At 36.6% G+C, this 24,247-nt stretch overlaps 1 protein-coding gene across 2 annotated transcripts in view; it reads right to left on the bottom strand.

Annotated features, from left to right (window-relative positions):
• Positions 1-149: 149 nt before the first annotated feature.
• The window catches only part of LOC144971982 (sialin-like), a 27,530-nt gene continuing 3,432 nt past the window's right edge, over positions 150-24,247 (bottom strand). Inside the window, exon 2 of one of the 2 annotated variants that reach the window (XM_078913064.1) lies at positions 150-2,782. In XM_078913064.1, coding sequence (XP_078769190.1) covers positions 980-2,776 — 1,797 coding nt within the window. In that variant the 5' untranslated portion in view covers positions 2,777-2,782 and the 3' untranslated portion in view covers positions 150-979. Of the gene's footprint in view, positions 2,783-9,102; positions 10,973-24,247 lie in introns of those variants that run through there. The other variant, XM_078913063.1, reaches the window with a different exon arrangement.

The following is a 24,247-nucleotide window of genomic DNA, read 5'->3' on the forward strand; positions in this document are numbered from 1 at the left end:
GACCCCGAGTACATGGAAAGGAAATATAAATCAACCCCATTGATGCTGTGCGTTTAGGTGAAATGCTCACAACACACACCAGCAAGGTTTTAACATAACAACACACAAAACTCTGTGTAAACTTAAAGTTAATATACTGATTGATATAATGTTTATTTAATTTACAATAGGGTAGAAAAGACTTGAGGTCACACTTTCTACTTTTCCGCTTCCGAAATCCTTGGAAGTGTGTATGTAACTAGCCATTCGGATCACAAAAAATGAAAAGGTTACATATTGAATCATAAGGTGGCACAACTGTTGTAGAAACAGGGTGTATAATATGCAGATTATTATGGCTAACCCACACCAGAGACTGACTCCGAAGACCCGGCACGGCTGTCCTTTGCCTCTTCCGGATAAAGAAGTCGGGGAAGGACAAAATACTAAGGATAAAGAGAAGAGCCGCTAGACCTCTGACAAAGAACTGTGGCGATTTGGAATAATATAAAGTTTGGGACAAAAAAAAAATCTAATTCAATTAATATTTTTAAGTAGACCATTGATAAAGAACTTACCAACATATTTGATTTTTTAAATGAATAATGTAACATGACATTGGATATTATTGCATTTTGTATATCAATTATTTGAAAATCTCGAATGTAAAAAGATGGACATGTCAAATGAATGTTAATAGAGTTAATTATATCTACTACGAATATTGAATATGACACTTTTTTATGTATTATATATTTAATACTAAATATTATCAATTAACAGTGAATTCTGTTTATATAATCGGTAACTTGTATCTATGCATAAAATAAAAGCTTCCCAGGGTATTTACAGGGTTTTAGAACCTATTAGCTCTTAAACGATACTATATATATATATATATATATATATATATATATATATATATATATATATATATATATACACATATATATGCATTTTATCCCAGTCCCCCATGTCGAATAATTCACCTCTTCTTTACTCATTCATTTACTATTGTAGCCTCTTCATGATCATGTGAGGACGCCTTAGTCTTTTGATTTTCAGGTAATGCCCAATGTTGGATGTCTACTTTTGCCATAATACAGTAAGCCACTGCTCCAGCCGCCAACATCGCGGATGTTATGAAGAACACTACCTGCCATTGTTCTCTGGTTCGATCTTTTGTAATGGTGGCGACTGCATAAGGCGCCAGTATACCGTTAACACTGCTAACCGAGTTCGTTAGGGTGATAATTGACTGGGCAAACTGAGGCGCGATGTCGTATGGGGTAGGAAAGAAAATGCCCAAGTTTATTCCCATGACACCAACGGCTACGATAAGAATTGCTTCCGCAAGTATAGGCTGAGTACAGTCCATGAAACTCAAAATGATTAGCAAAATTGATGGGACGAAATTAGCAATGATAGCGCTGACTTTTCTTACAACTATCAAACGAATCCATCCCTTTCTTATCACGCAGTCGACAGCCTGGCCGTACACAGAACTCAAGATCCACATCATAAGGAAAGGAACCATTGTATAGAGACCGTTTGAATCGATTTTGTGTTTCAGGACTTCCTTCATATATTGAGGTAGGGTTAACAAAAGTAAATACAAACTCCATGAGTATGCTGATTGGAGACAGATGACACCCCATACTGGTGTAGATCTCAAAATAGAAATCCAAGGTGTTGGGGGTGTCACATCTTTAACGGACGAAGACATTGACGATTCAATATATGTTCTCTCCTCGCGAGTTATTGATCGATGCAAAGCAGGCTTGTCCGCTGTAAAGAGCACAAAAATCAAAGTCCAAAGGAGTCCAACAAGACCGAAAAAATAAAATATTGAAGGCCAGCCACCCCACAATCCGTACTTACAAAGGAAACCTGAGATGGGGAACACAATAGCTAGCGCGCATACTGAACCTCCAAAGCAAATGGCGATGAGCCCTGTTCTTTCTTCAGGAGGGGCCCATGTTGTCCACATGCCATATATCGTATTAATTGCTATAACCGTACATCCTCCATGTAAAAGTTTTATTATAAAAACGGCCCATGGGCTCCACCATGCGGCCACATGGATAAACAAGGTCGACCCTGACATCAATCCCATTGTAATAGCGATGACCATTTTCTTTGAAACGTTCCTAATGAAGGCATTTCCTGGAAATGAAATTGCCATATACGACCAGAACATCGCACCCAGCAAAAATCCCTGTGTTTGTTTGTCCCATTTGAATGGCCCATCCTCCGTCGTCTCTTGCCCTTCATCCAAATTTAAACATTTGTATTTGTCATTTTGCTCAAAATTAGTTGTTAGATTGTTCAAACTTGCCGCAGTCCTGCTCAAACCTAAATCCCTATTGTCTAAATGCATAGCATTTATCCTTAATGCATCTTTTGTCTTAAACCTTTGTTTATCGCGTGAAAGAGACGCTAGTGACTCATTAACTATTGTTTTCTTTAACACACTCTCAGATTTATTCAATAATTCTTTAGTTGAAATGGCAGTGTGGTTGACCATGCACACAATTGCAATGCCAAGGTTAGCTCTCAGGAAAAAGCTATTCATGACTCCCCCGAAGAGAATGTAGGCCAAGATATACCGCTGGGATCTGTACCGTGGTGGACCTTTAGACACTTGCAGACACTCGATTTTATTAATTTCTCTATGGTTATCTGTTATATCAATGTCATCACGTATCATTGGCAATAATGTTCCTGTGGTAATGTCCTTTTCCTGGGGTTCATACACCAATGTGGCTGGGGTAATCTTTTTGTTGTATGTCGTCATTTTAATCTAATGTGGAAAAAAAAATTATGTTTTGTAAATCTCTAATAAAACTTTATCATTCATAAAATATAAAAAAGCGTATTGTTAAGAATACTCTATATTTATCTCATTGGTCAGATTAGTCTGCACATGTATAAATCGCATTCTATGTGTTGTACTATATTCTTTTTGATGGTAATTTGCACCGAAGATTAGAATTATTCATTGAAATATAGATTGGTTGGTATATTTGGTTTATGACCAGAACTGTATATCTTACAAGTTTCCCGGTAAAATAATTCGATATGATGAAATTTCAACCGAGCACGGTTTTTTGAGACAAATGGTTAGAGTTGGGACTTACTATCCCCCCACCTTCCCCCGGCCCCCGAAGAGTCGGATGTTATCGCACCGTTTAATATAAAGAAAGTTGATGTCTCTATAAAATGAAAAATATGGTGAATTAGGTGGCATAAAAATTACAAGCTTTCACATAGATGGTATATATCCAAATAAGGTCATATACTTAGGTCCATTGTCACTGGCTTGGTTGGCAAAGGTTGACACCCTTTGAATGGAAAACTTTCAAGCACGAACGCACGCATAATCAAAAGTCATTCTGAAGTGAAGAAAACTGACAAAGGAGGTGACGAATGATAGACCCATGTAACCCCAAGTCTTTTGACAAACTTTAGGAATGAATACTTTTGAATAAATAACTGAACAAGTGTGAATGAAAGGTGTCAGACAAAGCAAGAGAGAAAAATACATGAAAAAAAAAACCATCCCAAAAAATCAGTCCACCTCGATTGGGGATCGAACTTCACAGAGGATCCCGATAGTTGGGACAATTTTAATACCTATATTCTCCATAAGGGTACCTTCTTTTACGCTGTGAACCCTCGCTTGCATCAAACAATACATACAATCATATTGAAACCTGAGTACAATCCTTGATATAGTTCTTGCCATTGAGCGGGTCGATGTCAAAGATTAGAAGAAAGAAATCCCCCAAAAAGCTTGAGGTTTTATACAGGGGCAATATCCACTTAATGTGCTCAAAGATCTTTAGAATTATTTTTGTTATCATCATCATCATCATCATCATCATCATCATCATCATCATCATCATTATTATTAATATTATTATTATTGTTGTTGTTATTATTATAATATTATTATTATTTTTATTATTATCGTTATTATAATCATCATTATTATTATTGTTATTATAATCAATATTACTATTGTAATTTTATTATATATTATTATTTATTATTATTATTATTATTATTATTATTATTTATTTTTATATTATTATTATTATTATTATATATTATTATTATTATTATCATTATTATTATTACTATTAACATTATTATTATTATTATTATTATTATTATTATTATTATTATTATTATTATTATTATTATTATTATTATTATTATTATTATTATTGTTATTATTATTATTATTATTACTATTATTATTATTATTATATTTTATTATTATTATCATTATTATTATTATTATTATTATTATTATTATTATTATTATTATTATTATTATTATTAGTATAAACAGTTTTCTGCCGAGTGGATGCCCAATTCTCCTCTTCCTCCCAACCCCTTCCAAAATAACAACAAACAAAGCATAAAAAAAAAAAAAAAACAAAAACAAAAAACAAAAACAAATAAAAACCAAAAAAACAAAACAAAAAGACAAAACAAAAACAAACAAAAAAAAAAGAAGAGAGAGAAAACAAACAGACAACAACTACAACAAACATATAGGCTTTCAAACGACAAGACAATACAGGCATCGTTGAGACTGAGTCACAAATCCATTTTCATAAATAGGGGAATCAACTGGACATTTACCTCTCACTTTATTTTGAATTGGAAGATTGATTCCCTGGAAAATGGATAAGCTAAACATTTTTCTCTGATCCCAAGGATTTTCCTTAACATGGACTCCACTATAATTATTTTTTATAATAATCAACATCAAATATGTGACCCCTCTTCACAAAACGGTATTATGTCGGGATGGACCAGATGCTAAAAAGTCAAATTATAGTTAAATTGGTCAAAAATATGAAACGTTGGTGTTTAGGACATTAACATATGGTATTCCTTCTCCTCTATAAAGCATATAAACTCAACTTAAACATGATATTTATGGCTACAAATTCCATTTTCAGCATCTTAATCATCCCGACTTAATACCGTTTTGAGACGAGAGGTCACATATGTACTGAGAAATGGATACGTGAATACGTCTTATTTCAAAGTGTAGATTCCTTCCATTATAATGATAAAAAATTTAATTAATTCAAACAAGAAAAATGCAAAGCAAGACTAATATTTTCACGCCGTAGAAAGAGATTTCTAATAATACAATTTACTGCGTTCTTAATTAAAACAAATTGATGACATGTACTTTTGTTTATTAAAGGAAATTAAGATTATTTTCTTTCATATAAGTTATACATACTCATTCTTGTCAGATCAACGCAGACTAGACAGGTAATAGATTTATTTTGATGTCTACACAGACATGCGAAAGTGAAAGTAAACATTATTTCCGTCCGTTATCACGAAAGAATAATGTCAAATGCATTGTACAAGAATCGAACATGAATTTGCAGCTTTATGTGCGTATTTTTGTAAAAATGAAAATGTTGCTGCCTGAATCTCGAAGGAAAAAAATAACGATAAGAATTGAATCAACAAAACACGATGAATAAAACACTAAGGATATCTCGTTCGTCCTTCGTGTTTTATTCATCGTGTTTTGTTGATAAATAAGAAACCCGAAACAGCCACATTGTCTGTTTTCGTCTAATAAATTGGAGCTTACAATTCAATACTTATCGTATATTTTTGAAGAATGTAGAACTTCTGTATTTCTCACTGAATGATTACGAAGTCAACATTCTGATTCTAATAAGAAGAATGGGTTTGGCACTAAATTTATCTCCTATTAATTCTGTCGCATCCATAGGACTAATAAGGCCTATATATAATAGTCATTCAGAACCATTAGGCCCATGTAGCGGGAGTTTATCCCGGTTTCAATATTATGAAGCGGAGCATAGCAATTGCTTGCTATCCTTTTGATTTGACGCTAGTCTATCGCAAAGTACTTTCAACTGGAATAGAACCAGTTACCCAATCATTACAGGGTGGACAAGGGGGATGGGTCACAGAAAAATCTCTACTGCTCCCGAGATCGAACTTGGTCCCTTTGTGTGTGAAGCGAGTTTTCTACCAACTGAGCTATTTGGACCCCAATATGCTTAAAATGCAAATTGACTGAAAAAAAAAACGTTGGGGAGGATGGTGAAGCTGGGAACTAGTGCGGGGCGGTCCTTGGCAAGCTTAAGGACCACGGTCCTACGGTCTCTGGGAAATGAAAACCGCAAGGACCGGTCCTAGGACCGGCGGTCCTTTTCGACATTGAACATTCCTGAGAGACCGTTTTGACCTTTGGGACCATGGGATCGTTCATTCTTGAACCGTTAAAGACCGCTACACGATGAAAACCGTGGTCTACAGGAGTAAAACACACGGAGTAGTCACACTCATTTCAAATTGTAACCTAATTAGAGAAGAGGGGTGATGCCTTCTTTATTTGATCACAGTACTTCATTGTTACTTCGATAATTTAGCGTGAATAAAATTTGAAATTTATCCCCATTAACGGAGATAATGGAATCACCCAAGGCGTTGATCGAGTTGTTCGTGGCGTTTATACACACACGCAACTCCTACCCCCCCCCCCCCCCCCCACACACACACACATGAGAGGGCAGCGAGCATTGAAGAGTAAGAGAGAGACGTGAAGTTATAATAAGAGGGGGTGGATGCGGTAATAAGTAATAAGTAATAAGTGGGGTCGATGGTGACTTTTCGCCAGATCTAACAAACCCAGCTACCCATTCACTGCTGAGTAGACAGGGATTCAGAAAAAAACTCGACTGCACCCGGGATCGATCTCTGGCCCTTTGCGTATAAAGAGAGTGCTCTATCAACTGAGCTATCGGGGTCCCCAAATATTCTATTGGACCTTTTAAAAATACAGACGTTATAACTGGTTTTTTTGGAAGGAAGAAACTAATGAAACTCATATTATTTGATTAGTTAAAACACCAAACGAAATTTTAATATTATTGTATTATTTTAAATGACAACAATGCGATAGAAAGGAGTGGCGACAAGAGATGGACAAAAGAAAACAAAAAATCAGACTAGCAACTTGCTAGGTTTGAGACACACACACACACACACACACACACACACACACACACACACCTTTAGTAGTCACATACATTTCAAACAATAACCCATTAGAGAAGAGGGATCATGCCTTCATCATAGATCATTGTCATTGCGATCATTATGGTGTAGTAAATTTTGAAATTTACCCCGTATAATGGAATCGTCCAAGGCGTGCGCCTCCTGTTCCCCCCCATCTCACACACGAAAGGGCGGTTTGCGGAGTGGAGGGAGGTGGTCGTCTGCCTCTCTGGTCGTCTGTGTCGTTTAGTGTATGGCAAAGGGGGGTGGTGCGATTAATTAAGTGGGATGGGTGGTGATTGGTGGAAGATAGGCAAAGGACCGAGGCAACGAATCGCTGGGGAAGTAGTATGGCGCCAGACCGTTGAAAGGTGATAAGAAGTGAGGACCGCCGGCGGTCTTCCTCTTTGGGACCGGACCACGGTTCACAGCTAAAAGACCGTGGGACCGGTCCTCGGTCCGGTCCTCAGCGCGGCACTACTGGGAACTCAATTTTCAGAATGTTCAACTCCCTCTCAACAAAATTGAGTGAATAAAAGTCAATATTTAAATCGCAATATCTATAGTCCGTAGGTTTATCTTGTACAACTGGTTCAATTTTAGATCTGGCGGAAAAAAAAAGATGTGACATACAACAACCCAGTAAAGTTTCGAATTGATTTTAACTTGTTATGCATATAAATCCATGAACAAAATATCCCCTCCTTATATCCAAGACCTAACTTTTCCCTATAAACCTTTGAGATCTGCTAACTCTTTATTGCTTAACTTAAGACAGTTTTCAAAGAAATTTAACAGTAAATCTTTCTATCTCAGTGCCCCTTGGTTATGGAATAGCATAAGTTTTAAAACTAGATCCAGCCCTTCATTTGAATTTTTTTTAAAGAATCTGAAAACAGCACTTTTTTCACGTGACTTTTAGCCCGTGATTTAATATAATATAATATAATGATATTAACATAATGTAATACAAGATAGTCAAAGATCTGATAATTGTGATATTGGAATAATGTCCTGGTTATTGGGATATCAGATATGATATATGTGTGAACGGAGTCACTGCTGAAGAACGTGATACTAACTTAATCAATCTTATGAAAGTTTCAAAAACAAAGCGGGCTGGCTTTCAATATTTCAAAATGTTACATCAAACAAAGAGAGATAACATTTTTTTTGGCCTGACATGGAATGTAGAGGGAGCTCATCGATGTGCCACAAAATGCGGCAACATTAAATCGAAAGCATCCCCATCGAACAAAGCAGACTTACAGTCGTTTGTTTCTTGGCATGATTCAGTATATGCGCCCATTCATTTCAAGACTTAGCGACAGGACAGTCCCGCTCAGAAATGTGCCGAACAAAGATAGCATATGGAATTGTAGTCTGTCCCATAAAAAAGTCTTCCAGACACTAAAACATGAAATCCATCATGAATTGTGCCTAACTTACTTTGATCCTCAGAAACAGCTGTTGACTGCTCTCTCCAGGGACTAGGAGCTTGTCCCCATCAAGAAGGCAAGCCAGTGGCATTTGTATCGAGGTCGCGTACTGACACAGAAAACGGTGTGCGAACATTGAACACGAAATGCAAGCCACAATGAAAATAAACTTTTAATAAAACAACAGTCATTTAAATAATTAGTTCGTATATGGAAGATAATTGGTATAATCGCCTTCTCTAATTCTCCTACCTTCTCATCTCTCTCTTTCTCTCTCTCTCTCTCTCTCTCTCTCTCTCTCTCTCTTTATTACTCTCTATTTCTCTCTCTCTCTCTCTCTCTCTCTTTTATTTTTTATTTTATTTGCTAAAATAGAATGATGAATGGTATAAAAACGCAAATTACAAACATTTGATGTACTCATAGGTACATATTACACATATACAACATAAATACACACACACACACACACACACACAGACACATATATATATATATATATATATATATATATATATATATATTATATATATATATATATATAAACATACACACAATAACACACATACACATACACAATCCATATTAAGCAGAGATACGTACAGTATTAGTATTATTCGTTTTTCCCCGATAGAGTTATATTATAATTACTTTTCTGTATCATTCACTCCATTTGCTTCGCCGAGATTTGCTGAGACTCTAACACTCGGTTCATGTTCAATGAGCGCCCACTTTTGGATATTTGCTTTCGCCATAATGCAGAAAGCCACTGCTCCAGTCATCATCAACGCAGATGTTATGAAGAAAACTACCTGCCACTGTTCTCTTGTCATATCTTTAGTAACAATGGCTACAGTATAGGGCGCCAGTATTCCAGTAATGGACGAAATAGAGTTAGTTAAGGTGAGAATGGACTGAGCAAATTGGGGCGCTAGGTCATATGGCATTGGAGTGAAAATGACAATGTTCAGTCCCAAAATACCGACGGCGAGGCTAAGAATAACCACTGCAAGTGTTGAATACGTACAGTCCAAGAAGCTCAAAACAATCAGTAAGGTCGCCGGAACAAAATTCGCAAAAATAGCGCCAATTTTTCTTACAACAATCAAACTCATTGTTCCCTTTCTTACAACCCAATCGATGAAATGGCCGAACACAGCACTCAATATCCACATCATGAGGAAAGGAATCATCGTAAAGAGACCATTTGAGTCAATTTTGAATTTGAGAACTTCCTTCATATATTGGGGTAAAGTTAAAGAAAGGAAAAACACATTCCATGCGTGCGATAATTGAAGACAGATTATACCCCATACAGGAATCGATCGCAAAACAGACAACCAAGGTGTTGGAGGTATCGCTTCTTTAACGGCCAAACTCAATGACGATTCAATGTATATTCTCTCCTCCCTTGTTATTGAAGGATGTGAAGCAGGCTTGTCTGAAGTAAAGAACACAAAAATGAAAGTCCAAATAATTCCAAGAAGACCAAAAAAGTAAAATACTAAAGGCCAACCTCCGAGAAATTTGGATCTACATAGAAAACCAGAAATGGGGTAAACGAGGGCAAGAGCGCTGAAGACACCACTGAAAGTTATAGCGATGAGGCCAGTTCTTTCTTTAGGAGGAGCCCATATTGTCCACATACCAAAGATTGTACTCATTGCTAAAACTGAACATCCTCCATGCAAAAGTTTGATTGCAAACACGGCCCATGGACTCCATAATGCGGCCACGGGAGTCAACAAGGTCGATCCTGACATCAATGCCACTGTAACAGCGATGACGCGTTTCTTGGAAACGTTCCTGATCAAGGCATTTCCTGGACATGCTACTGTCATATACGTCCAGAACAAGGCGCCAAGCAAAAGTCCTTGCATGCGTTTGTCCCATTTCAAGGGCCCGTCTTCCATCGTTTGTTGCTCAGGCGCTAAATTCAAACATGTTTCTTTGGCATACATATCATTGAATACCTCACTCGCCCTCTTGGTCTTAGAATCAAATTCTGTATCATTTAAAAGCATACTCTTAATTTTCAAACTGCTATTCATTGTAGACTGGTTTAAATGATTTAGATCAAGCCGTAACTGTTCATTAAGTATTCGCTCCTTAACTATAATTCCAGATCCATTTGAAAAGACAGACGATTTGGGTGAAGTCGCTGTGTGGTTGACCATGCACACGATTGCAATTGCAAGATTAGCTCTTAGAAAAAAATTGATCATGACTCCTCCAAATAGTATATAAGCCAAGGTATATCGCTGGGATCTGTATCTTGGTGGACCTTTAGATACCCACGGTGACTGTTCATCTCCTTCGTTAAATTCACCATGGATGTTAGATAAATTTCCGTGTGTTTTATCATTGATAACACGATTAGATGTTGGCAACAAAACTGTTGTGGTGATATCCTCACCCTGGCAATTATACGTCAATGTTTCGGGGGTATTCTGTTCGTCGTGTGTTGCCATTTTAATCTTTTTAGGACGAAAAGATGAATTGAGTATTATGCAATGTGATGTACGAGAGGAAAATATTAACTTATATTAAGAGGATCAACCAATCAATCAATCTATCTGTGTGTATATATATATATATATATATATATATATATATATATATATATATATATATATATATATTGTGTGTGTGTGTGTGTAAATATATAATATATACATATTATAAAAACAAAAATCATGAAATAATAGTGCTCAACTTTTTGATAAAAGGAGCTATTTATAAAATATTTCAAGTAAAATTTTGATCAACTTCTACAATATTGTTTCGAGCATTCACTCTCATCAGGAAGTGAAAGTGAAACTAGAGTATGTAATTGTGAAAATCAAAATTCGTCCTCAGATTTAGATAAAATAGTTGTCCATTATCACACTTTATTTGTGTCTTTGGGCTTGATTTATGGACCCTCGTCACTTGTCCTAATCCGGACATCCCATTGTGCCAATTAGGACACCCAGTTGTGCCAATTCGGACTCCCTTTGAGTTTGAGAATTAAGAAAATCCAGGTTTCAATTTAATTACTTTATTACCATTACAATACTTAAGTATTGTTACTTAAATAGATTATACACACAATGACATCATAAGTGTTATTGAGCTGTATATGTTCACAACAAATGTCCAACAAATCTAGCAATTACTTTTTATATAAGATTTGAATCTATAAAGTTTATAATTATACATTTGTTTATGGAACTATTATTGCATAAAAAAAATTCAAAAGTCAACTATCGAAGGGAGATAATGCACATAATAAGCAGAAATTACACAGAGCGTAAATGAAAGTGGTGCTTATTTCGTGTTAAATTATTTACTTTTTAATCTTTAAAAAGTTATTAATTATTTTTTTTAATATGTGTTCTTCCTCATATATCTTGCAACTATGTTGATGGTTGGTTAGTCATAACCAAAGCTGATGAATTTCTCATTGTATTTGAAAGAGGAACACAAAGAAGAAAACTAGCACCAGTCTCTGAAGCAGCGGATAAATTACATTTTTTATGCGATTGAATTTGTTTAATGCAGCTGATTTTTTAGGGACCGTGGGGGGGGGGGGGGGGGGGGGGGGGAGAGGACGAGGAGGGATATAAACTTTAGCCGGGTGTCTGACTTCATATAGCTGGATGTCGGAATTAGGGCTAACCCACACCGGAGACGACCCGGCACTATCGTCCTCTGCCATCTTCCGGATAAAGACGTCGGGCATGGAATAAAGAGAAGAGCCGCTAGACCTACCCATACCAAGCACCCGTCCTCTGCCGTTTTTTTCGATCTTGGTCTTTATCCGAAAGACGACAGAGGACGGCAGTGCCGGGTCGTCGGAGTCAGTCTCCGGTGTGGGTTAGCCTTTAGAACAACTGGGTGTCCGGATTGGAACAACTGGATGTCCGAATTAGAGCAACCGGGTGTCTGCATTGGAACAACTGGGTGATTAGGTGGGAAACGTTTTCATGATCTATTTTTAAATGAATATTATTTTTTTAGTTACATAGATATACTTACTTATTGATACTGTCATGGTCTCAAGTGAGTAAAGAGCTACTCGACTATGCATAAAGATATATGTAGAATGAGGCCCCAGAATTTACTAGTTACTATAAATGAAAAACAATTAACGATTTGTTTACAATGAAATAAAATAATGATGAAATTTAATTAAAAGAGATAAACAGTGATCGTGGCAGTTACAAATAGAGATATGAATATTTTACGTAACTTATGATAGTATGTCAGGTTCGTAAGTTTATGTTTCCAGGCAGTTGATGGGCTTGGATGATCTATTCCTCTGATAACAGGATCGGACTCGTAAAATTCCACTTCCAGGCAATTGGTAAGAGGTTATAGTGTAGTACAGCGGGCTTGGGTTTGATCCTTGAAGATTATACAATCAAAGTTAAAAGCTCCGGCGTCTTAATGGTGTAGATATAATATCTACAAAGTCCCAAAAGATAAAAATCTTCCAGTATATATATAGGAATAGAGCGACTGGCCGTCCGGCATAGATTGTGGAGAGAAAGTGAGTGTAGAGTGTTAGACCTATCAGCTTTTATAATAAGTGGCTACGTGACAGAATGTAGAACGAAAAGTATTCACTAATTAGAAATTAATTCGAGGGAAGGCTATAAAAGGAAAGACGATCTAATATTAGAAGGTAAAGTTTATCTAAGCCTACCGAAATATAACTGGAGTGAGATGAATTCAGTTCTTAATAAAATAAAATTTAATAAGATAATTGTGAACAATCTTTACTGTGACACCCCCACCCACGTTTAAAATATACTCTTTAACCATTATGGGAAAGATAGATTTTACAAACGGAAGTAAATTTACTATCATGATACTCTAGCATTAATCCATTGTTATGATTTGTGCTACAATTAAATTATTTATTAACTAGACATGGAAATGTTTATATTAACGTAGGTATATGAATGGGTGACAATAACAATGAAAGATTGTGATTACAAATCATTGTGATGAACAACATGATGGCAATGTGATTACAAATCATTGTGATAAACAATAGTGATGGCAATGAAGCATGATTTAAGTCGATGACATGAAGGTAATTTACTAAATGAAATGAATGAAAATGTAAATGGAATATTGACATTTCAATTATTAATCATAAATGAGTGAAAATTCATAACAATAATAGATAAAGAGAAGATTTCTCAAATCATGAATGGGTATGGTATATATATCCAAACAATACTCAATGTTACATTAAGTTGGGTCATCATGTTTACAAATAAAATTATCGAAATTGTGCGTTCTGATTTGGCATAGTTTGCGAGGTAACTAACAGTATGCATGGGAGGTTAAGTTATACCCTTCTCACGTGTTTACACTAATCGAGAAAGTAGGTCGGCGTGAATATTTTCACAGCCTGGTATGTGAGAGATACTGAAAGTGTAATTTTGCAAAAATAGACTCCACCTTAGTACTCTACTATTATTCATTTTGTTATTTCTTATGTACGTGAGTGGTTTATGGTCCGTTTCGACCACAAACTCTTTTAGCAGTAGATATCTGCTGAATGTCTTTAAAGCAAAGACGATGGCCAGTCCTTCACGCTCTATTACAGAGTATCGTGATTCTCTGTCCAATAATTTTCTGCTTGCATATAAGCAAGGCATTAGAGTTCCCTCATGCTCCTGTAATAGTACACCTGCGATGCCCTTATCAGACGCGTCAGTTCTTACAACAAATTCTTTTGACATGTCGGGTAATTTAAGAATTGGTTCTGAACAGAGTAATGCCTTTAATTGGTTAAAGCTATTCTGACACGCTTCTGTCCAAACAATTTTGTTCGGTGACCCATTCTTTGTCAGATTTGTTAGCGGTTGTCGCGATGTGCGCGAAGTTGTAAATGTATTTCCTGTAAAAATTTAGGAGCCCAAGTACTTTGCGTACTTCTTTTTTTGTCTTAGGTGGTTGCAATTGTGCGATTTTTGTTTGTTTTTCTGTCTCGGGTGTCTGTGTCCCATGACCAACGGTATGATTAATCCTGCATTTGAAGCTTCGATATTAGTAAACATAGGTTGCGACACTGTGTCTCTATCAAAATACTTTTTTAGCATATTTGCATGGAATGTCTTTGTTGTGTTGTAAATTTTAATCTCGTAATTAACATTAGATTTTACTGCTGTTATTTTGAATGGTCCTTTCCATGTAGCTAAAAGTTTACTCGAGTCATCGGGTAAGAGTATTAGTACTTTGTCACCAATCTCAAATTTTCTTGACTTGCTTTTTCGATCGGAGTATTCCTTGTATTTCTCTGCTTTTTTAGTGACGGATTCCTGTGCTAGCTTACATGTGTCCTCTATTCTGTCTTTCAGGTTTCTTACATATTCGTAAGCAAACATAATTTCGTTATTGTCCTCCTCATTCCCTTTACAAATGTCGGCTACTATATTGATCGGGCCGCGAGGTGATCGTCCATACATCAACTCAAATGGGGAGTAGCCTGTAGATTCTTGGGGTATTTCTCTATATGCAAATAGGATTGCTGGTAAGTATCTGTCCCAATCATCTGGTTTTTCTGCTGACACTTTTCTTAACATATTCTTTAGAGTGCCATTAAATCTTTCACAAAGACCATTTGCTTGGGGGTGGTAGGGAGTTGTGAATGAGTGTTGGATTCCCATGAGTTTCATGGTTTCATGCATCATATGTGATGTAAATTGGGGTCCATTGTCCGACAGTATCTCATTTGGTATGACTATTCTAGTAAAAATTGTCATCAATGCTTCAGCTATGTGATCCGATGTAGTTGATTTCAATGCTATCGCTTCTGGCCACCTGGTTGCGTAATCGACTAGTGTTAGTATGTGTGTATGGTTTCTATCTGATTTTGTTAAAGGGCCTATAATGTCAATTGCAACTTTTTGAAAAACTTTTTCAATAACTGGGGTTGTCTCTAATGGCAATCTCGGTATTCTGCCTTTTGCGACTCTTCTTTGGCATGTGTCACACGATTTCACATATTCTCGGACGTCTTTAGTAATTCCAGGCCATGTGAAATTCTCGGATATTCTCTTCAATGTGGAAGAGCTCCCAAGATGTCCAGAAGTTATTGAATCGTGCGCTATTCCAAGGATTTTGTTTCTGTAAATACTCGGCGTGACCAGTTGTTTAGCTATTTTGTTTCTTTTCCTATGTAACCTGAACAGAATATCTTTTTCAATGATGTATTCAACTTTTGATTTCGTCCCTTTGTTTGCGATATTGAAATATGATGTTAAAGTCGGGTCCTTTTTCTGTTCTTCAATGAACGTGTTCCTGTCAAATTGTTGTGGTTCTAGAGAAATAGTCATTGGCTTCTCTGTTGTCTTAGTCATCTTTCTTGTTTCTGCTAGACAAGCTGTTTCTTGGGTTAATGACCATTCTTTTACATCTGTTGGGTTGTCTTTAAGACCTTTTATATTGCCAACAATAACATCAGCGACGGGGTTGGGAAGTATACAGCATTCCACTATTCCTGTATAGTATGGGGTTTCTATGTACACATTAGCTGTTTCAAAGGTTTCGACTGTGCCACTGAATGTGATGCATTGTACTGTTTTTCCAGTTTTGTCTTCGTCATTGATCAAAGATGCTTTTATTCCTACTGTACTGCATCCTGTGTCTCTCAATATTTTGCAATCAGTTCCATTAGCTTTGCCTTCACAAAAAAATAGCGATCCTGATTTGTGAGTTTGTGTTAAAAGTGACATACCTTTCACGCAATACACATTTATATTTTCTCCTGACATTACTCGTGTCTGATTGTTTACACTTGTTTGGAGTGATGCATTTGCAGTTTCTTTTGGATATCGCACGATTTTGTAACATTTGTCTGCTGTGTGGCCTTTCATTCCACAATATTGACATTTAATTATAGGTTTGTTGGTTTTCTTATACTCAGTATTATTGTCAGTGCTATTTCTTGTTTTGTTTTGATAGGGTCGGCTATGGTCTCTATTGAACTGTTTGTTCCATGGTTTGTTACTATGATCATCTTGTTTCACTTGCTTGTTCCGAGTGATTGATCGGCTCGTTCTATTTGAGTACTGAACTTTAGGTGTACCTGGACTCTGAGCAGCGGCAGCGTAGTATGGTTCCTTCAATGTTCTGCTAAGGGGTGTCAATGGATGTGCGCTGTTAAAGTTTTCTGCGTAGATTTTTAATTTGTCCAAGTTTTCTGGCTTTCTCTCTTTAAAGAATGCGACTAAATCTGGGTTGCAAGCTTGATAGATTCGATTCTTCAGCGTGAGATAGTAAAGGCCTGCAAAGTCGTCTTGTTTTACGTTTGCCAACTCAAGCCACCGATTTAGAAATTGAGTAATTCGGTTCACGAATGTATTAAAGTCTTCTCCACTTTCCGGTTTTGCAGTGTGAAACCTTTCCTGGTAACCATCTTCCGTTAATCTAAATCTTTTTAGTAGAGCGTCTTTAATTTTACCATAATCATCTGCATCTTCAGTTGTTAAGGTATAGAAAACTTTTAGCGGTTCTCCAGATAAGCAGTTAATCAAGGCTGTGGCCCATTTGCTTTCTGGCCAACGATAACCTTTAGCCTGAACTTCGAATCGGTGTAAGAAGGATTCTAGACAGTCTGAGCGTTCATCGTATGTTGGCATGCGTGGAAGTTTCACGAAAAATTCATCACTATTATTATGTTTTCTTTCATGACCGGTTTTTGTTTTTTCAATTTCCAGCATCATTTGGGTCCTTTTGGTTTCTTCTTCTGCTAAAGCTATTTGTCTTTTTAGTTCCCTTTCTTGGACTCTTTCTTCTCGTTCTTCTCTACGTATTCTTTCTTCGTGTTCTTTTTCTTCTCTACGAATTCTTTCTTCATTTTCTTCTCTACGAATTCTTTCTTCGTGTTCTTTTTCTTCTCTACGAAATCTTTCTTCATTTTCTTCTCTACGAATTCTTTCTTCGTGTTCTTTTTCTTCTCTACGAATTCTTTCTTCATGTTCTTTTTCTTCTTTTACTTTCTCTTCGCACCATGAAAATATTCTTTCCTGGGGTATTTCTAAGTCCTTTGCGAGACTTAAGTATCTTTTATATGCTTCCATGTTGCAATAAATTAGTTACGATGTTTTATATATATTATATTGACAGGATACTGTTACTGACTGTTTTATTTATTTACACTTACTGGAATGAACTGTTCTATTTTTAGAAATCTCTCTCTCTTATTTCAACTTATTATGTATGTTGAATTTGATGCCTTTTATCGTTATATCTTATAAAGCAATGTGTCAATACAATGCGGAGTTATTATGACTTGTGTCAATAACAATGTGTCAATCGCGTGTACTCTAAACTATGTTACTACGAAAAATGTATCACCAATGTGTGTGACTCGTCGTTAGTTTGTGTACAATTATTCGCAATGACGCTAATATACTAGAGTGTGATAACAATAATAGGATGCCAAAATAATCCCAAGTTATCTATCACTAAATATAACACGACGGCTAGTAGACTCCTTTTATTATTATTTAGTTTTTAAAGACTCACTTTTCAGAACATAATATATAAGTGGTTTTCGGTAACAGTAGTATGCCAAAAATGTATTTAAAACAAATCACTATGCAAAACAAATCACGATGTCTATAGTTACTATGTGATGCCCAACTCATGTAAAAGAGAATAATGAAGGATATATTTACCAACTCAGTTCGTGGCTGGGACCTCTCTCTTGTTCAATGGTTGTTCAACAATTGTAATTAGGCATTGAAGAGTGTTTAGCAGTGATGTCTGAAATACAAAACAATAAAATATCGTAAGATTTACAATAGTTACAAAATGTGTTCACAACAATGAGTGATTGGATGATAGGTGAATGAATCGTTATGGAATGTAAACATATTGAAAACAATTCATGAATGAGGCAAACAACAAAATGAAATGAGTGATATAATAACAAAGTGGACAAGGAATGAATGAATGAATAACTGAGTGAATAGATGAATGAATGAATGAATGGATAATGTATGAATGAAAGAATGAAGGGAGGAATAAATGTATGAATGATTGGATAAATGAGTGAATAAACGAATGAATGGATGAATGAATGAATGAATAAATAAATGAATGAACAATGAATGAATGAATAATTTATAAATGAATAAATGAATGAAGGAATGAATCAATAAAATGCTATTCAATTTGGATGAAAGAATGAATGGATAAATTGCTATTCCATTTAAATGAAGAAATGAAAAAGAAAAAAAAATTAATCCTGTAAATAGGGAGTTCAATTAAAATATGATCAAGTGGGGCAATTAAGAGTTTTACAATTTAAACTTTAAAGTTAGATGAAATAGATATAAGTAACTAAATAAATTCAATTCTTTATATGTGTCCCTCCAAAATGTCATGGTCTCAAGTGAGTAAAGAGCTACTCGACTATGCATAAAGATATATGTAGAATGAGGCCCAGAATTTACTAGTTACTATAAATGAAAAACAATTAACGATTTGTTTACAATGAAATAAAAATAATGATGAAATTTAATTAAAAGAGATAAACAGTGATCGTGGCAGTTACAAATAGAGATATGAATATTTTACGTAACTTATGATAGTATGTCAGGTTCGTAAGTTTACGTTTCCAGGCAGTTGATGGGCTTGGATGATCTATTCCTCTGATAACAGGATCGGACTCGTAAAATTCCACTTCCAGGCAATTGGTAAGAGGTTATAGTGTAGTACAGCGGGCTTGGGTTTGATCCTTGAAGATTATACAATCAAAGTTAAAAGCTCCGGCGTCTTAATGGTGTAGATATAATATCTACAAAGTCCCAAAAGATAAAAATCTTCCAGTATATATATAGGAATAGAGCGACTGGCCGTCCGGCATAGATTGTGGAGAGAAAGTGAGTGTAGAGTGTTAGACCTATCAGCTTTTATAATAAGTGGCTACGTGACAGAATGTAGAACGAAAAGTATTCACTAATTAGAAATTAATTCGAGGGAAGGCTATAAAAGGAAAGACGATCTAATATTAGAAGGTAAAGTTTATCTAAGCCTACCGAAATATAACTGGAGTGAGATGAATTCAGTTCTTAATAAAATAAAATTTAATAAGATAATTGTGAACAATCTTTACTGTGACAGATACCAAATGATGTTCAACAGCAAACATTTCAAATTACAATGTGAAAAATCCTTTTCAATTGTACAAATTTATATTGCAAATGTTGCTGTTTTATAATTGAAGATGCCTCGAATTCTTGAAAAAGCGACGGGAGCAGCTCGTGCCAATCTTCCGGGTGAGACAATAATTTTTAGAGACGATTTATTTAATTCTAAATAAAACGGAAATGATCTGAAATTGGCTTAAATATATCATGCATTTATTTCTGGTTGTGTTAAATCGGAACTCAGCTCTATGTAATGTCATAATTAGGTGTTAAAATAGAAGGTGAATTTGGAAAGGTATTAGAATTGGAACACTGTCCAGATTGGAACCCTTCACCCTATTATTGGTAATAAAAGCGCTTAGGCAAAAACAAACGGCTATGTGCTCTTGTGGTATGATACTCGCTTTCGGATCGTAAGGTCCTGGGTTCGAGCCTCGCTCGGCGCATAGTTGAGTTCTTGGAAAAGACTCTTTACTCACATTCTATCACCGTACTCAGGTGTAAAATGAGTACCTGGCCGTCAATAGCGTTGTCTGTGTCCGAAAAAAAAATGTAATATCGCCTAACAGGCGTCATGTCTCGTTCTACATGTTAAGTGTTTGCTGTTGGCTAGTGTCCCTTTGTAAAGCGCTTTGAACACGTTTAGTAGATATTGCACAATTTCAAAGCTCAAGTTTTAAAATAAAACTCAAACTAAAATTGAGGGCAATTCATTTTTATTGTTGTGGAATCTGTGGTTTGAACGATCCCTCAATTTCAAATTAATATTGGGAGCGATCTATATTCATGTTTTCGTCTAACCTAGTCATCAATCACATGATTTGTTGCTGTACAAAGATTGGACAGTTCTCAATGTTTCTAAACACGCTGCTTTGTTTGTGAAAGTTGTAAACATACCCATGAATCATGTTGAGCAAAATGACTCATTGTAACGTTGGATATTTCTCAAACTGTGAACACTTTTCACTATGTAAGTCATTTGAGCACACTTTACAATGTGACCAATGACCGCGAGCCATAGAATTAAACGAATGAGAATACGTACGAAGCCTAAAAAGTGTCCACCAATGAAAGCATCCAGCGCCATTTTATTGTTGGCTGAGAATGTAGTCATTACCATTCATTCGGTCTCTATGTCAACATAACGACACAAGAAAAACAACAAAACAATATCAAAATCCACAATAAAATGTTTCAGAACTGTTGCGTATATTTATGGCACAATGAAGCTGTCAAAAAATGAAGTTAGAGAATGTGTGTAATCATGTATTATAATAACCTGTAATGTGTTTTCCAACAACCACATCATCTACTACTACTACAACCACCACCACAATATCATCACTAACACTACTACTACTACAACCACCAGCCCCACATCATTATCACTACCACTACTACTACACCACCTCCAGCACATCATCATCACTACCACTACTACTACAATCACCACAACCACATCGTCATCACTACCACTACTACTGCAACCACCACCACCATATCATCATCATTACCACTACTACCACAACCACCACCACCACTACTACTACAACCACCACCACATCATCACTACCTCAACTACTACAACCACTACCACAATAGCATCACTACCACTACTACCACAACCACCAGCACCGCATCATTATCACTACCACTACTGCACCACCACCAGCACATAATCATCACTACCACTACTACTATAACCACCACAACCACATCGTCATCATGACCACTACTACTACAACCACCACCATATCATTACCATTACCACTACTACTACAACCACCACTGCCACCATATCATTACCATTACCACTACTACTACAACCACCACAACCACATCGTCATCACTACCACTACTACTGCAACCACCACTACCACCATATCATCACCATTACAACTACTACTACAACCACCACAACCACATCATCATCACTACCACTACTACTACAACCACCACCACATCATCATCACCATCACTACTACTACAACTACAACCACCACCACATTATCATCACTACCACTACTACTACTGCAACCACCACCACCATATCATCATCATTGAAATATTTTTTTTTTAAATTGAGCTTTATAAAGTGCAATATCTACTAAATGTGCTCAAAGCGCTTTACAAGGGGTCCCTGGTCAACATTTAACATGTAGGACGGGACATGACGCCTGTTAGGCGATATTACAATTTTTCGGACAAAGACAACTGTTAACGGCAAGGTACTCATTTTACACCTGAGTACGGTGAGAGAATGTGAGTAAAGAGCCTTTTCCAAGGACTCAACTATGCGCCTAGCGCGAGGCTCGAACCCAGGACCTTCCGATCCGAAAGCGAGTGTCATACTACTAGACCACATAGCCGCATCATTACCACTACTACTACAAACACCACCACCACATCATCATCACGACCACTACTACTACAACCACCACCACCACCATATCATTACCATTACCACTACTACTACTACAACTACAACCACCACCACATCATCATCACTACCACTACTACTACAACTACAATCATCACCACCACCACATCATCATCACTATTACTACTACAACTACAACCACCACCAACACCACATCACCTCACTAACACCAGTACTATAATCACTACCATTAGTTTTTGGAGCTTTACTTCATTTGAAATAAGGAAACTTCGGAATTGTATTTGGCATTGTGTTTATATATCATAATATAATTCTAATCAGTTATCTATTTAGAACTAGATACTATACAATATGTATGCCAAATACCACCCCAATTCCCCTTTCTTGTGTGCGGGAATTCCTCTTTCGGCATTGAAATTGAGTGTGAGAGAGTCATCACTACACACGTAAACAACAGAAACAATTTAAAAACATGACTATGACACGCAACCACTCACACACGAGGCTATACTATTTATCCCTTTCTCTATATAGAACAGGACAAGACAAACAATAGCTTGACTCTCGCTACACTTCGCATTGATGTTTGTCGTCTCACGAGTTCAACTCTCGGTCGACCTGTCAATATTCCTTTTTGCCTCGGACGTAATCATTAATAGAATGTTGTGTGGTTTTGACCGTGAAGAAAACCTTAAGAAGTCACATTTATATCATTTTAGAGAGATCGTTTTGAATAATTTTGAGTTAAACGAGCGAGCAGCAACTTGTTTTCATGAACGGCCGATCAACGCTTGTTTACTATAGTAACGCGATTCCCAGCCAACGTCTCAATGGCGGATATTTTTCTCATCGAGGCCGCTGGTTGGTTAGCCAATAAGAGCACCGTACGGTTTCCATAAGGTAAATTCCTTGCCTCGAGCACATGGAAATGTAATAATATAGACCATGCTAGTGCCGCGGTCTTTTAGCTGTGAACCGGGGATCGGTCCCATAGTGGAAGACCGGCGGCGGTCCTCACTTCTTATCACCTTTCAACGGTCTCGCGCCATACTACCTCCCCAGCGATTCGTTGCCTCGGTTGCCTATCTTCCACCAATCACCACCCACCCCACTTAATTAATCGCACCCACCCCCCTTTGCCATACACTAAACGACACAGACGACCAGAGAGGCAGACGACCACCTCCCTCCACTCCGCAAACCGCCCTTTCGTGTGTGAGATGGGGGAACAGGAGGCACACGCCTTGGACGATTCCATTATATGGGGTAAATTTCAAAATTTACAACACCATAATGATCGCAATGACAATGATCTATGATGAAGGCATGACCCCTCTTCTCTAATGGGTTATTGTTTGAAATGTATGTGACTACTAAAGATGTGTGTGTATGTGTGTGTGTGTGTGTGTGTGTCGAACCTAGCAAGTAGCAAGTCCGATTTTTTGTTTTCTTTTGTCCATCTCTTGTCACCACTCCTTTCTATCGCATTGTTGTCATTTAAAATAATACAATAATATTAAAATTTCGTTTGGTGTTTTAACTAATCAAATAATATGAGTTTCATTAGTTTCTTCCTTCCAAAAAACCCAGTTATAACGTCTGTATTTTAAAAAAGTCCAATAGAATATTTGGGGACCCCGATAGCTCAGTTGATAGAGCACTCTCTTTGTACGCAAAGGGCCAGAGATCGATCCCGGGTGCAGTCGATTTTTTTCTGAGTCCCTGTCTACTCAGCAGTAAATGGGTAGCTGGGTTTGTTAGATCTGGCGAAAAGTCACCATGGACCCCACTTATTACTTATTAACTTATTACCGCTAGTGTCGAGCGGAAGTCTCGATGATACCTCAAGTCATCGGCCACCAACACTCAAAACTTCCCGATATCGATGACCAAGGAAAAGTCGGGAATTCCCGAGAAGTAGCACTTCAACTGAGCTTTGGATGGCTTTTTTGTATTAAAACTTAAAATACATTAAATAAATTCACTTTGTATAATAATAAAACATTGATACCTATAACCATTTTGATCTATTTACGACGTTTGTGTTTTGTTAGCTGTTTAAAATATGATATAACGTCAATACCCAATACCAATGACTAGGTATTGAATGAAAGCACCGATGACTAGAGCGATGCTCGAGACTTTTTTGAGTCTCGAGACTCAAAAAAGCATCGAGACGCAAAAAAGTCTCG

The sequence above is a fragment of the Berghia stephanieae genome, chromosome 4, assembly GCF_034508935.2.
Source record: "Berghia stephanieae isolate SIO BIC M18660-M18661 chromosome 4, UCSD_Bste_1.3, whole genome shotgun sequence".
In the NCBI taxonomy this organism is placed as follows: Eukaryota; Metazoa; Mollusca; class Gastropoda; order Nudibranchia; family Aeolidiidae; genus Berghia; species Berghia stephanieae.